Below are 14694 nucleotides of genomic sequence, written 5' to 3'. Positions count from 1 at the left end.
GGAGACACAAGTGGTTACAGTCCCATACGTCTGTCTTGCTTGTAGCTGTTGCCATATGATTTGTGTTCCACAGCTTTGTCTACTGTGAATGATGACTTTTTATAGCAAGTAAAATAAATAGTAATACGTTCATACTGATAGGATATTTTATGCAAATTCTGTAAAAAGTATTTCAAGAGATAACAAATTTGGGAAGCAAAATAAGTTCTTTTTTTTTAAGATTGAGTTATTTATTTGAAAGGCAGAATTACAGAGGCAGAGAAAGAGAGAGAGAAGTCTTCCATCCATTGGCTCACTCCCCAGATGGCGGCAACGGCTGGAGCTGTGCCGATCCGAAGCCAGGAGCCAGGAGCTTCCTCTGGGTCTCCCACAAGGATGCAGGGATCCAAGGGCTTGGGCCATCTTCTACTGCTTTCTCAGGCCATAGCAGAGAGCTGGATTGGAAGTGGAACAGTTGGACTCGAACCAGCCAGCACCCATATGGGATGCCAGCACTGCAGGTGGCAACTTTACCTGCTACACCGCAGCACCGGCCCCCAAAATAAGTTCTTAAACTGTCTATTTCAACAAGTAGTTCTATCTAGAGCTCTTATAAACTGCTAGGAGATCCAACTATGACCCAATAATGTTCTATGGCCTTTGTATTATTTGAATATTTGCTATAAGCCACAGTTCTTTGTAAAGACTGTTATAGCTGATTCTTTTATTCATTAAATAATTTTTAGATATCCATTATAAAAGAACATGAAGAATGTTAGAAACATTTTAAGGAAGATAAGGAATCAGTCAACACATTACTAGAAAAGTGTTAAATTATAATGTGGAAAGCCTCATCAACCAGGGGCTTTAACAGTATCCTACACTCAGGTATAATTATGACATTAGATGTCAAAAACCTCTGAAAACAATCCTAATGAGCCACTACCCAGATCTTCTAAAAATAACGCATAGCATGCCAAACATGAAGGACAAGATTTGAGGCAAAAACCAAAAAGCAAAATTGTAGAATTATAGCAGGTAGATTACCCATCAACACAAATTCAAAGAATGGATTTTTTTAAAGATTTATTTACTTATTTGAAAATCAGAGTTACACAGAGAGAGGAGTGGCAGAGAGAGAGAGAGATAGAGAGAGAGAGAGAGAGAGAGAGAGAGAGAGGTCTTCCATCCTCTGGTTCATTCCCCAGATGGCTGCAATGGCTGGAGCTAAGCCATCTGAAGCCAGGAGCCAGGAGCTTCTTCTGGGTTTCCCACGTGAGCGCAGGGGCCCAAGGACTTGGGCCATTTTCTACCACTTTTCCTAGAGAGCTAGATCGGAAGTGGAGCAGCCAGAACCCAAACCGGCACCCATATGGGAGGCCGGCACCGCAGGCGGTGGCTTTACCTGCTACGCCACAGCACTGGCCCCTCAAAGAATGGATTTTTAAAGACGTTTCTTAAGTAAAGGACTTAGTTGCCAAAAAATTTATCTTAAGTTTTGGCATATGTGTGTGTGGTGGCAGGATTACTGTGAAATATCACGTACAGACTGTTTTGAAAGAAATGGGACCCGAGCGGAACCTTGAAAGGTAAGACAAAGCCAAGAGGAGATGGGTGGGAAGGGATTCAGGAAAAAACACAGCATGACCCAGAAGCAGGACAGCAGGTGGTTTCTGAATTGGATGTGTTTTCAGAAAAATTGGATGTGGCCACAGGAAAAACTGCGAATGTAGGAGCAGGTGTTTAGCCTAGCAAGTAAGATCTGCACATCCCACAAAGCAGTGCCTGGGTTCAATTCCCAGCTCCAGGTCCTAACTCCAGATTTCTACCAATGCATACCCTGGGGAGGAGTGACGATGGCTCAAATAATTGGGTTCCTGCCATCTACATGAGAGACCTGGATTGTGTTCCTTGCTACTGGCTTCAGCCCAGGCTCAGTCCATCCATCCATCCCTCCCTTTTAATTTTTAAAACTTTAACCCATTCATGCAGCCCTATTCACATCATAATAGGGACTTACAATTTCATCTTGGGTGTCATGAAAACCCATCAAGTATCTTAAGGATAAAAATGACAACCTGGGTGTGCACCTGCTTATTGGAAGATGTGTAACAAGTCCTCTCTCTCTAACAGTCCATAATACTGCAGTGAGGTTCTAAACGAGAGTAGAGGGAACGAAGCATTGGAGACAGACCTGGGAGCTCTCTCCCAGACACACTCCGGGGTTGCTGTAAGTGCTGGGAAGGATATTGTGGTGGGATTAATTGGGATGGGGATGGAGGAGAGAGGACAGGCTTGAGGGGTGTGGAAGGACAGCATGAGCTCACTTTTGAACGTGTTAAGGTTTGATGTTCCATACTAAACTCTCCGATGTTAATAAGTGATCTCAGCCTTCAAGCTTTCATTATCACTGGAAGGAAAAGACAATTGAATTCTCCAGACTCCCATGGTAGGTGGGCCAAAGGACACAGGTCGCAGAAAGGGAAGGAGCAGAAAAAGCTACTCCCAGAACCTACTTAACAACTAAGTAATTCCAGAATTTCTTCATCCAAATCTACCTAATTCTACCCTTTAGTTCCCACTTAATTATTTTACACTTAACAAAAATATTACTTTGGGAAGAACTTGGTGATCTATTTGATGACTTGATCTGGCCTATCAATCCCATGGTCTAAAGCCAGATTAGAAATACCCTCATCTGAATTCCTCTCCAGCCATCGTCTCTTCACCCCATAGGCCCTACAGAAATAAAATTGTCCCTCCCCCAATATTTTGGAGGCCACAAATAGAAATATTATTATTTCAACAAATAGTGCTATGAAAATCATAGTCACTAGGATGTCCCTAGGGATGTGATTGTGTCCGTTCAAAGTAACATCATTTTCCCTCTGGAGAGGAAACCAAGAAGGGCACGGATTGGATGTGACTTACTGTGAATGAATAAGTGTCCAGAATGGAGGTCCTCAGCTAGTTTGCAATGTAATAAGGGGCCCCGCGAAGACAGATTGGCCAATGACTATTGATGACACATTTCAGTTTTGAAGTGGTATCAGTTGCAGGCACGTGCAGGTTCATGCCAAGCACCTGGGCGGGGCAATGAGGTGACTCAGCAGGGAGGTTCTACTGAGAAAGGAAACAAACAAGCCTGTGACCGTCAGGGAGGAGACTGTGCCACAGCAGCTAGCAAAGTCAGGGAGCAGGTGAGTCAGGTGAGCTGGGCGGCCACCGGACAGATGGCAGAGTTGGGTCATCAAACAGGAATTCGTATGCAAAGAGCAGAGTCACACACTCCCCCATCAACGATGGCCTACATCAACCAGGGATGTCATGCAGGCCGCCTCCCCCAGTTCTCATGGGACCTTACAGGCTTAGTTTGCTCCAAGCAAAGCAAAAACAAGATCAATTCCACGAGGAAACATTTAAGGACATGGAAAATGGGAACCGCCACGATTCAGGATAACTGCTTTAGCTAGGATGTGGGTTTTGAAGGGGGGTGGTGTAGAAGCTTGTTAGTGACTTCCACTATAATGGTGATATTTTATTTACCAAACTGGGTGTCGGACACAGTGGTATTATGCTTGTGCACTGAAATATTTCATAACTTTCAAAAAGAAAAGGCCGCAAGGAAAATGAGGCCGGCCAGTGGGGCTGGGAGTCTGTGGGCCTCTTCAGACACAGGTAGAACGTCCTCCACAAGCAGGCTGCCAGCTGGGGCTGCAGAGCCTGTCTCTAGGCCACCTGGCATCTCCCCACTAACAGCTTCTTGTGCTGCATCTGTGACCTTGCGGCCTTAAATCACACCTTCAGGGTGGCCGCAATCTTTCACCCACAGGAGAAGGGGCTGAGCCCCTGGGGAGTCAGACTGGCTCCAGAAGACCCAGGCTATCTCGTATGACCTTGCGGCCTTAAATCACACCTTCAAGGTGGGGGCAATCTTTCACCTAGAGCTAGCAGAGGAGGGGGTCTGAGCACCTAAGGAGACGGACAGTCTTCAGGAGACCCCCGCTATCTCCATGAGCCCCAAGCCAATCAACATACAGTATGTGAAACCCCCATCCAATGGGCACCCCCACAGAATGACCCAATGAACAGAGAGTAATGCCTTAAAACCTGGGACACTTCCTCAAAGCCGGTGTCCCCCTCGGGCACCCCGCCTGGGCTCCTCTCGGACCAGATGCCTTCTCTGTCCCTTGCCAATCAAAAGTTTCTGCTTCTTTGCAAATTGTTTCCCGGCTTTTTATTTCTATACTAAGCTGAGGAAAAGAACCCACAAGACTCACTGCAGCAACCACCCTCCCCTCCGTGACTGGTGACAGAAAAGGAGGAAGAGAAAGACCTTGTCTATGTCTGCTTCAACTTGGAAAAAGATAGGGCCCCCTCCTAATTATCCTAATTTTCTTATCAACTGAAAACTGTCCACAGAAAGCTTGTGCCTACTAGAGAGGTTAGTGTTCTGAAGTCCATTCATTTTTTAGCAAATGTTCAAATCACACAGTGAAGCTGGATCAACTGCAGTGACGACTCCGACCCTGGGCGGACCTCTAGTTACGTTGGATTTCTCACTTGGAGATGCCCTTCCTGTTTCGTTAGTATTGTGACATCATACACAATGCTGAGCCCTGAGCGCTCGCTCAGCTCTGTTACCTGGATTTGCTGCTGCGATGCTGGGCTGTCCCAGGCTTCCTCAAACCTCCTTCCTGCTCACGGGTCCTGCCCCACTTTTTCTTTACCTTGGCCCCAGGACCACTGCACCACTTATTTCCTACCCAACTATGACCACACAAAGAGAAAAGAGGAAAGCTATGTGTCCCCTTGTTAAAAAAAAAAAAATAGCTACAAGCCAGACAAGAAGTGGGAAAGGATGAATCTAATTATTAGAATGAGACCTGCCAATTATCTTTGAATTTCGTATTTCCCACTTGGGATTTTTTTTCTAAAACAAAGGCAGCTTGGGATCAAGCTGATGCATGGCAGACTTTGATAAGTCCCTGCTCTGCCACTTCTTAGTTACTCGATCTTGCTCAAGCTATTCAGCCTCTAGTAAGCATGTAGCTATTAATATTAGCTCCCTTTTGAAGTTGAACCACAGAGGAAATGAAATGATACATGAAACTGCTTAGCACAATGGGTAGCACGTAGCAAGAATTGAATACCTGGTGGCAGTTGTTATGTGCATGGGTTTAAATTGTTTTCCTACCCTTTTAATGCTAATAAATGAAATCCCTGGAAAGTTGATGGGTATGAGAATAATCTACACACAGGAAAAACCAGCTTCCAGGAAATTCACATCCGGCAAGAGAGGCCCCCACACCCGGAGCAACATATCTTCCTGAAAGCTGTGGATTCTTCTATCTATTCATTGCTCCCCACAGGTGCCAAAAATCTGCCCAGGAAAGGAGACAGGAGCTGCTAAACTGGTTATTTTGTTTTTATTAGCACTCATTGCAGGCTTCCCTGGGCAGCCAGAAGAGACCAGAAACCCAAATACCAGAGCGCATGTTCCCTCCTTCAAGACTGTCCAATCACTTGTTGATCAGCACAGGCACCTCTTGGAGAACAAGAGGGATTCATTTCCCCCAGAAGAAAATGAGGCTGGGAAGGTGGCGGGCAAGTGCTGGGGTGAGGGCAGCACCTGGCAGCCTCCCTTGCTCTAAGAGGCCCCCCTCTGTGGACACGCCGGGGGTTGCCGGGTTATGAGCTGCTTGGGAAAGCCTTGGGATGAGGGTAATTCTGAATAGCTAGAAAGGCTTGTAACAAAACCGGTCACAAAGGACTTTACCAGGAGAATTCCTAGGACTGCTTGGCTCCGTGGAGGAAGGCCGTTATCGGTGGGAAATCACGTTTCACACAGACCCATGGAGAAGCTCACCGCCAAGGGGACTGCAGGTGCTCCCTTACATCAGGAGTTTAAAGAAAAAGTATCTTTCGCCTCCTGGTTCCCTGCCAACTCTCCTTTCTTCCAGCCTCAGCCCGGATCGGCTCCTCCTCCTTCCAGCTCTCCTCCGGGAGCCTCTGCAGGGGCTGTGGGCGGGGGAACGGGAAGGCAAGGCAGGAGATGATTGGCCAAGGGAGAGCAGCACCGCCCTGCTCATGCCCCTCCCACCCCCTCCCTGGAGAAACAGCTGGAATGAGAAATAGGCAGAGGAAGCTGGGATTGGCTGAGAGTCCGTGGCAGGGTGGGGCGAGGCAGCTCCTATGAAGCATTTACCTGTCTAGGTAAGTCAGAAGGAGGTCAAAAGGAGAAGAAAACAGTAGGCGGCCGGAGACTGGTCTCTTTCTCCATCTCTGCCCTTTGAAGCCAAAGGGTAGCCCTTTCCTCTCATCAGCCCCCACCCCACGGAAGGTGAGTTAATTACTAACCAACTAGTGCTTGTTCTGCAGCAAGAGGAGGGCTTTGCGGGGCGCCGAGCTCCAGGGCTTCAGGGAGAAGGGGGTGTCCTCAGCTAGGGGCGCTCCCCTCTGCTCCTCAGTTCTCGGAGTCCATTCTGGGCTCAGAGCAGGTTGGAAGCGTCTCCACATGAGTCCTTTTGTGGACACCAGGGCTGGGATGCATCTTGTTCCCTTACCAATTTAGGTTGGGTAAGCAGATCGCGCAATCAGCAAGAAAAGTAAACAGGTTGCTTTGGGAAATTTCCATCTCTGAGCAGGTGAAACTGAGTTGTGATTGTTGGAAGGGGACTAGTTAGAGGGAGTCCAAATCAGACATCATTGGCCAGGTGAGTCGAGTGCCTTGGTTTCCTGTTGCATTTGAAACGGGAAATTCTGCCTCGGCTTTATCCATCCAGCATCTGCCTTTATTTAAGTAAAAGGCGCAGTGTGCGTATGTGTGATCAGGATATGTTTGATCATGGCGCTCTCTGCAGACAGGTGTGCCACGTGTGAGCTGTACCTGGTAGTTTGTAAGTGGACAGAAGGTTTGCCCATGTTGGGAGAGTTCCAACTCAGGCTACCAGCCCATGTTTGGAAAATCCACAGGGAATCCAGCTGCTCAGCGGAGTTTCTTTGGGTTCAACTCCATTGATTTTCTGACTGTGCCTGCTAAGAGAGACAGAGACCAGCAAACAGAAAGCTATTCAGCTGTGCCAGCCTCGACACATTCATATTCTGTGGCAGCACGTCAAGTCCGGTCAGAGCGCCAAGCGGGACTCAGGCCAAGGTAGCATGGCAGAGATCACCAAGGGAAGACCCAGACGGGGTGGTGGGTTTGCTGTGTTTTCCCTCAGGTGTGCCAGCTGGCAACTGGTGTGGAATGCTGGATGTAGAAGTAGAGGCCATGGAGGCCATTAGTGCTCCGTGATCTGTCCTGGAGGGTCAGCACTGCGGCCCAGGTCGCTGCCTCTCTTCCTCCTGCTGCAAAGAGGGGTCAGGGAGGACCCCCGGGCAAGGCTCTCAGGGCCTGGCATACTCAGTCGGGGCCGGTTTCTGGTCCTGGCACCTGGAGCTTTAGGCTGTGGCCTCACCTGCAGAACCAGCCCGCCACACTCAGTGTGGCGTTCATGGAGGACTTGTCCCCAGGAAAACATCAGCAGCGTGTCTCACAGCTCTTCTGCGCGGGGGGTGGGGGTGGGGGGTGGGGGTATTTCTATCCATGCCTTGCCTCAAACCCCCAGGTGAGAGAGAGATTCAGACGTTGCCTGAACATGCACAGGAACTTGCCCGTGTGCTTACGGAGAGGCCGAGAGGCCCACAGTGCAAATTTTGATCTTGCCAGCATTTTTGTCGGATGTTCTCTGGCCGGAGGCACTTTGCCGGGATATCAGCAGAGGCAGAGGCATCGGATCTGAGAGATCTGGAACACCTCTTTGAGGAGAGAGCAGAGCTCCTGGAGGCCATGGGGTTGGAGGAAGATGATAAGGAGGGCCTGGTCTGTTCCAGCCAACCTGGATTGGGGTTCAAGCCTGCTCCCCGTGCCGTCCACTTCAGAATCCACATGCTGCTTATTTACTCTCTTCCAGGGCTTGACTGGTTTTAGTGGAGTAGTTAATATTTAATGCACCCCAGACCGTAGCCTGTGTGTATTCTTAACCCATTCCCTCCTCCTCATTAGTCCCCAAAAGAGGTCAAGGGTGAAAAGATACCAAATTCTCACCTTGAGTGTCTTACTTGTTTCTGGGGCTGGGCTGCTTATCAGATGAGAAAAGCCTCAGGTTTCGATATAAGCCCCAAGTTTCAAGGTTGTAAAGTTGCTGGGAGGAAATGCAACAAGAGGCCAGCCAAGCTGCTGAAGGGTGGGGAGAAGGGGAGACTTTGTTACCGTGAAAACCAGGTGTGGAGGTGAGGTGCCGGCACCCGGGGGCTTGCTCAGCTTTGGTTCAAGTTCAAATTCGTCTCTGCAGTGGTTAGGCCTTGCCCAATGACGTGATCTTTGGTGGCATTTCTTTATTCTGGAAATACCCTCTGTAGCTGGGGCAATAAACTGGCCTGGAAGAGTAAAGCTAAAGCAGGTGGCTTGCAGGGCTCAAGGTACAAAGAGGAAGGGGAAGGGTGATCTTCAGGATTCTAGTATTTAGTTAGGGATGACCGGTGACACTTGGGACACTTCTTCAGGTTCGTGCCTCTCTTGCAACTGCTCAGAACTTGACATGTCCCCTGGAGAGGCCAGGCCCCTCAGGCTGCCCTGTGTATGCAGCTATGGATCACGCTCTACACCCCTTAGGAAGCGGTAGGGGGAAAAGCCCCTGCTCCCTCCCTCCTAAAATGAGGCCAGTGCCGCACACCGCCTGTGCTTCCAGCTTAGTCTGAGGATCTGACGAGCACTCCGTGAGCCATGCCATGCTGTGCTCTTGCCAAGTAGTTCTGCTGCTGTCACACTTGTCTTTTCCAGCTGTTTCAGACCATGCTAGGTCCTGCAGGGAGAGTGTGCTAGACTTCCCTGGGTGGAAGAGAGCCAGGCAAACCCTGCAAAGTCTGAAGCCTACTTAGGAGAACTTGGCAGTCATTTAGTCTGAAAGCAAGTGGCTGCATCTGCTCACCCATGCGCAGAGAATATCCCGTTAGTTACAGTGAGTCACTTTAAAGACTGACCACCCAATTCTGCAGACAAGAACACTGGGCCCAAAAACCAGACCCTTGGTCCTACCCTGACCTCTTGAAAACGATGTCTTCCTCATATGTGGATTTGTACCGCCAGTGCCTACTGTAAAGGACTCATAAATATTAGTTTAACTGAAAGCATTGCCCACATTCCATGTACTCTTGGGGAAATAAAATATTTAGGAAAAAGCTTCCAACTGTTCTATCCAGTAGACACTCAAACAAGTGACAAGTTTATTTATCCAGCGTTGTTTGAGTGCCTTCTGTGTACTTAGGCTTAAGAGAGATGGATTACCTTTGCTATATTGGCCTCAACCCTACAGAATGCTGGGAGTGGGTTATGACTCCCTGAACCTGAACAGTCATTCATGGAGTGCATAGCTGAGATGACTGAGCTTTATCCGCGTGATTTCTCATCTTCCTGTTTCTTGAGGTTCTGGGTGTCAGGGAACGAATCTCATGAAGAAACTCTGCGAAGCCACCTCACCCAATGTTGATTTACCATTGGCCTCTCTGGTGTCTGTGTCCCAACTCCTTGACCCCTGAGAAACTCTGGACCCTGGTGGACCACATATGTCTTGTCCCAGTCCTGCCCCAGCTGAGGGCTCCTCCCAAGCAGAACATTGCTCCTTGAGGCCTTGTACTCACCAGCACTGTAGCATTGGGTGGCTGACTCACCTCACCCAACCTAAACCTGACTCTGGCACTGGAAGCAATTACTTGCAGGGGCCAAAGGATCTCTCCCATGGCATCTAAACCCCACATCCTCAGATCACAACTGGAACACATTTTTTTAAAGGGCCATAAATTTGAAAGGCAGAGTTACAGAGAGAGAGGTCTTCCATCCTCTGGTTCAGTCCCCAGATGGCTGCAACAGCCAGGGCTGGGCCAGGTCAGGAGCCAGGAGCTTCTTCTGGGTCTCCCACATGGGTGCAGGGACCCAAGGACTTGGGCCATCTTCTGGTGCTTTCCCCAGTGCACTAGCAGGAAGCTGGATTGGAAATGGAGCAGCCGGGACTTGAACCACCATCCATATGGGATGCCAGCATTGCAGAGGGTGACTTTACCTGCTACCTCAGAGCCGGCCCCTAGAACTCACTTTTCTACGACATACTGCCTAATAATGGTAGGGTAGAGAAAGACAGTAGAAAGTGTAGCTTGGTGTAAGGGGAAATAATGTATTTGGAATTAGACAAACATTTTTTTAAGTCTAGCTCTCCCGCAAGTCTCTGTTTGACCTTGGGACTTTCTTTTAATCCAAATTCTTTTAAAATTTCATTTTACCATAGAAGAGTCACCCCTGGCTTGGCCAACTCCAACGGAGAATTCCTTGGGATTTTCAAAGGGAGGGTGGCACTGCCTTCCTTTGCTCTGCTTGCTTCCCCGAAGGAGCTGGAGCTGGGAGGGAGCCACGTAGGCCAGTCCTCTCGCTCGTTCGGCTAGCGAACCTCACTGGGAACATGTGCAACAAGTGAGGAAGAGGTATCAAGAGGGAAACTGGGTTTGTGCCAAACACTGCAGGTGCCCTGCTCAGGCCTCCCAGGCTAGGGCGATGGTGGGATTGATGATGTTGACTGTGATAGCCGCTGACGGTCACTGGGCCATGAACTGAGCAAAGTGTTTTGCATGCAGTGTTTGATTATATTGTATTCTCACACAGCTATATGAGGTAGGTACTGCCAGGGGCTCTCGTCCTCTTCCATTTCACAAGAATCTTCTCTTCTAAACTCTGGCTTCCTTTGCCGCAATGGAGTCTGATCCTCCGTGGATCCTATCTTTTTCTTCTCACAAGAAAAGTAGTTATTGGCTTATTCTTTATACGTTTGAGAATTTACTACCGACTAAAGAGCATCTCATTTGATTCCTTCATTTCCCTATTTAATGAGGGAAAACAGACCCAAAGAGTAATTTGCCTTAAGTGACAATTCCATAAATGGCTGGAGTGGGAGTTGGAACTAGACCCAGCACCCCAGCTAGTAAGCCCTGTAGCATTCATTGTTTATGGCCATGCAAACGTAGATTAAGCTGCCTGTTTCAGAGAGAAACACAACCCCAAGAAGAGACAGGAGCTGCTTTCTGGACGCACTGCCTCTGCACCACCTCAGTGCATCCTTCTGTGTGCATGTGATCTGGCCTATGTGTCCGTCTGTGCAAGCGGGGGGTGGGAGTCCCATGTGGGAGTCCCTGCTTTCTGCTTGCTTGGTGTCCATGCCGCGGTGCTGCCCCAGGGCCTGGGCGAGAGCCTCGCAGAAGCTTTGGCTCACTCGTGGCTTTGATCTTCTCTTTTCAGGCCCAGCCTGGGACATTCTTCACTTCCCTTCGCTTCCCCTCTGGGAGCCCCTTTTGCCACCCCTGCACCTTGCTTCGGGCAATGCCCGAGAGGGAGCTGTGGCCAGCAGGGCCTGGCTGGGAACCCGTGACCTGCGTCGGCAGCTGCGACAGCATGGTGAGCGCCACCTCCACCCCTCCACCCGCTCTGGATCTGTACGTACTCTCCCTCCCGCAACCTGTCTGCTGTCCGCACACCTGCCCGCACACCTGCCCCGCCCCACCCCGCCCTGCTCTGCCATCCGTCATCGCTCACTGCACCTTCTCTTTCATCTTCCTCGTCAGCAAGTGAATCACAAAATCAGTGGGTGCTTCCTGCCTCTGAGTCACCCCTAGGTCTGTAAAGAATAGGGTGCAGTAACCTCAGAGAGCCACAGGATGAGGGAGGCCCTCCAACTCCCCCCACCACCACCACCGCCACCACCACCGCCAGTCTTCACTGGGTCAGGGGTTGGAGGTCGAGGGGGAGAATGGGCCGTGGTCTGAGCTGTGATGAAAAGCAGAGTGCAGAGCTGTCTGCCTGGAGCAGTGTCACTTCAGTGTTGGACAAAGACGCAGAGGCTAAGTTTTCAAATCAAACAGACCTGGGTTGCCTACTCAGGAAAGCTCTCTGACCTGGAGCAAATTACTCGGTTTGTAAAGTGGGAATGACGTCCACCCGAATTCACAGGATTCTTCCAGGGGGTAAATGAGGTCTCTTTGGGAAAAGGAGGCAGCCCAGCAGGGAGCAGACACCAACAGCCTTACAAGTCACTGCGTGTCTTTGTGAGTGGTGTGGAATCACTTATGATTTTTCTGGGTATGATTTTCAGTCTCGGTTATTTTCAGCCTGGAGTGAAAAAATAAATCAGTCCTACGTCCGAATGAAAGCATATCCTCATTGCTCAGCCTTGTCGCACATATGACAACCGTGGAGAAACTATACTTCCCTGCTAGCCTGTGCAGGGGTCTGAAAAGTTAAGGGTAATGACTCCACTGCAGAGTGACTAGTGAAATGGGGTCTTTACTGTTACCTTTGGAGCTTGATATGTACAAGTGGAGGGGAAAAAGCAACACACACACAAATACGCAGATCCAAAGTATAGACAATATAGGCATAATTTCCTTTTGACCCTAGGTGATGGACCCAGCCAGACAGCTTCCTGTTCCTGTTAGGCTGTGGCCAGTATGAATAGGCACATGCCATCGTCCACCAGTTAAGAGTTTTCAAAGTGAGTCATCCACAAAAGAGAAACTGAGTTGGCCTATGCGTGGCAGGGCTATTTTAGTAGGAAGAGGGAAGTAAAAAAAAGATCTTTGCTCAAGTAACTCCTGGAGTTGGCTTCCGGCTGCCAAGGGCTAGCTTTGGGGCTTCCCTTCACATATAGACCCCCATCAGGCAACTGGCAGATGAGCCTAAAAGGGACAGGGGCAACCGGAAGGGCTTACTCAACAACCCTCTCCCTCCCCCCAGGATGCACTTAGGGCCGTCGCAAAATATGTCCTGGCCGTGTGGGCCTGGAGAACGCACAGCTCAGAGGTGTCCCAGATCATAGGAAGAAGAAAGGATACATCGAGAAGGCTCAGGCCCAGTTCCCTACATTCCCAGTTGCCCTCTGGTTTTCCTCCAACCTCCTTTGAAGAGCAACAATGCCATCGATCTTCCTGACCTGGGAAGGCATGGACAGCACCATCCGAATCATCTGCCAAACAGCCTGTGCGCTTTCTAATAATAGAAATTTCCTACTTTAATATCGACTTAATACTTAATGCAAAGTTGCTTTCCCCTCCCTCATACCACCCAGTTCCTGCACCTTCCCCTTCTGTTAATATTTGCTAAAGAAATGCAGAGTTATGTGAACGTTAGCCAGAGCCAAATGCCATCAAGAAAGTCAACATACAAGGAGAAAAAGCCTGCATGGAATGCATTTCAAAGTCAAGTATAAATTATTTAGCAGATGTATCTGCGGCTAGTGGAGCCGCTGTTCGCATTGGCCTAGCAGCCAGTACTTGGCTGCATCTGCATGTCCTTATACTGACCTTGACATACCAAATCAAGTATGCAGAAGGTCTTTGTAAAGTTAAAAGCAATACCATGCAAGTTTCATGTCAAATTGTCGCCTCTATGATCTGGAGCTAGCCCAGGGACACACAGGGTGAGACACTTGACAAGGTTCACACAAAGGAACTGGAATGTGAACCTGGGACTGCGGATGATCTAAGCCCAGGAGCCAGCAATGGGAAGACTGTTGCACCTGCCTGCCTAGGCTGCAGGGCTGGGTGCTGGTGGGCCCCCAGTTCTGGCAGTCTCTGCTCTCTGTGGCTCCGCAGCCTCCGGACACAGCTCCAGCAGGTCGGCAGAGTCGCGGGCGGACAGTTTCCCGCCCTCCAGCATTCCTCGCCACCACAGGGTGGTTCTCAGGCCCCGCCAGTTTCTGCAGAGGGACCTCCCTCTCACAGCTCCTTCTCCCCACAGAGTGACAGCAGCTACGACTTCCTGTCAGCAGAAGAGAAGGCGTGTCTGCTCTTCCTGGAGGAGACGATCGGCTCGTTGGACACCGAGGGTGACAGCGGACTGTCCACCGATGAGTCTGAGCTGGTCCCAACGCCCCGCGGCTTCCGAGCGCCGCCCAAAACCCAGCCTGCCCCCAAGGGTAAGACGGACTGTCTGCAACAGCACCTGTCAAAACACCCAGACGATCAGCTGCTCCCAGGGTCACAGCAGAAGGGGCAGCCGCACTCTCCTGGCTAAATGAAGTCCCTGCGGGGGGAGAGGCAGCGAGGGGGCGCTGACCAGCCAGCTTCTTGTCTGTCCATGACGCATCAGAGACAGGGGAAGGAGAGGGGTTTGAGCAGCTCCCTTTCTCTCATGGAAAAATCCCGGGAGAGACGAACAGAGAAGTAAGCGAGGAAGTCAGGCAGGCCTGGGTGATTGCTCTAGAGAGACCGAGTCAGTCCAGCGAGCTAATCTGGGTGGCCCAGAGGACAAGGCTCCAGGAGATAAGATGAGGGAAGGGCTCCCCAACGCCAGTGGGTGGCACCTCGGGGCCCTGTTGGGGAGGGTGGAGAGTCAGTGGTGTTCGGCTTTGGTAGAAGGGAACTGAATGGCACACCATGTGGCCATGTGTATGGGGCCACACATGCCAGGGTGTGGGAAGCAGCTTACTCCCACAGACAGAGCCACTGGTATCGGGGCTGCAATCATTCACTCATTTAATAAATATTTATCGACACTGCATCAGACTCTCCCTGAGATAGAGCAGGAAGTGGGGCCATGGGGCCTCCCTGCTCCTTGAAGCCAACTCCCTGGCTCAGTGGGCCTAAGCACCTGCCTAACCTGCTAGAAAGAAGCTGTGTCACTCCCTAGTGCAGGGA

At 50.0% G+C, this 14694-nt stretch overlaps 1 protein-coding gene and 1 long non-coding RNA gene across 2 annotated transcripts in view; one reads left to right on the top strand and one right to left on the bottom strand.

Moving 5' to 3' along the window:
• Positions 1-210: 210 nt before the first annotated feature.
• On the bottom strand, positions 211-6012 carry LOC149122516 (uncharacterized). Its single transcript, XR_016218847.1, has 3 exons — positions 5759-6012; positions 2911-3102; positions 211-434 (listed from the first exon to the last, which is right to left on the bottom strand). It is a non-coding gene; the product is annotated as an uncharacterized LOC149122516 (long non-coding RNA).
• A 161-nt stretch (positions 6013-6173) lies between these two features.
• The window catches only part of C13H1orf116 (chromosome 13 C1orf116 homolog), a 36023-nt gene continuing 27502 nt past the window's right edge, over positions 6174-14694 (top strand). Inside the window, exons 1-3 of the mRNA XM_051821289.3 lie at positions 6174-6322; positions 11303-11458; positions 13796-13973. Coding sequence (XP_051677249.3) covers positions 11384-11458; positions 13796-13973 — 253 coding nt within the window. The 5' untranslated portion in view covers positions 6174-6322; positions 11303-11383. The remainder of the gene's footprint in view (positions 6323-11302; positions 11459-13795; positions 13974-14694) is intronic.

This window comes from Oryctolagus cuniculus, chromosome 13 (genome assembly GCF_051225735.1).
Source record: "Oryctolagus cuniculus isolate XC-2025 breed Fujian yellow rabbit chromosome 13, ASM5122573v1, whole genome shotgun sequence".
NCBI classification, from domain to species: domain Eukaryota; kingdom Metazoa; phylum Chordata; class Mammalia; order Lagomorpha; family Leporidae; genus Oryctolagus; species Oryctolagus cuniculus.
Note: the sequence above shows the minus strand (reverse complement) of the source record. Positions and strands in the feature narration are given on the sequence as shown.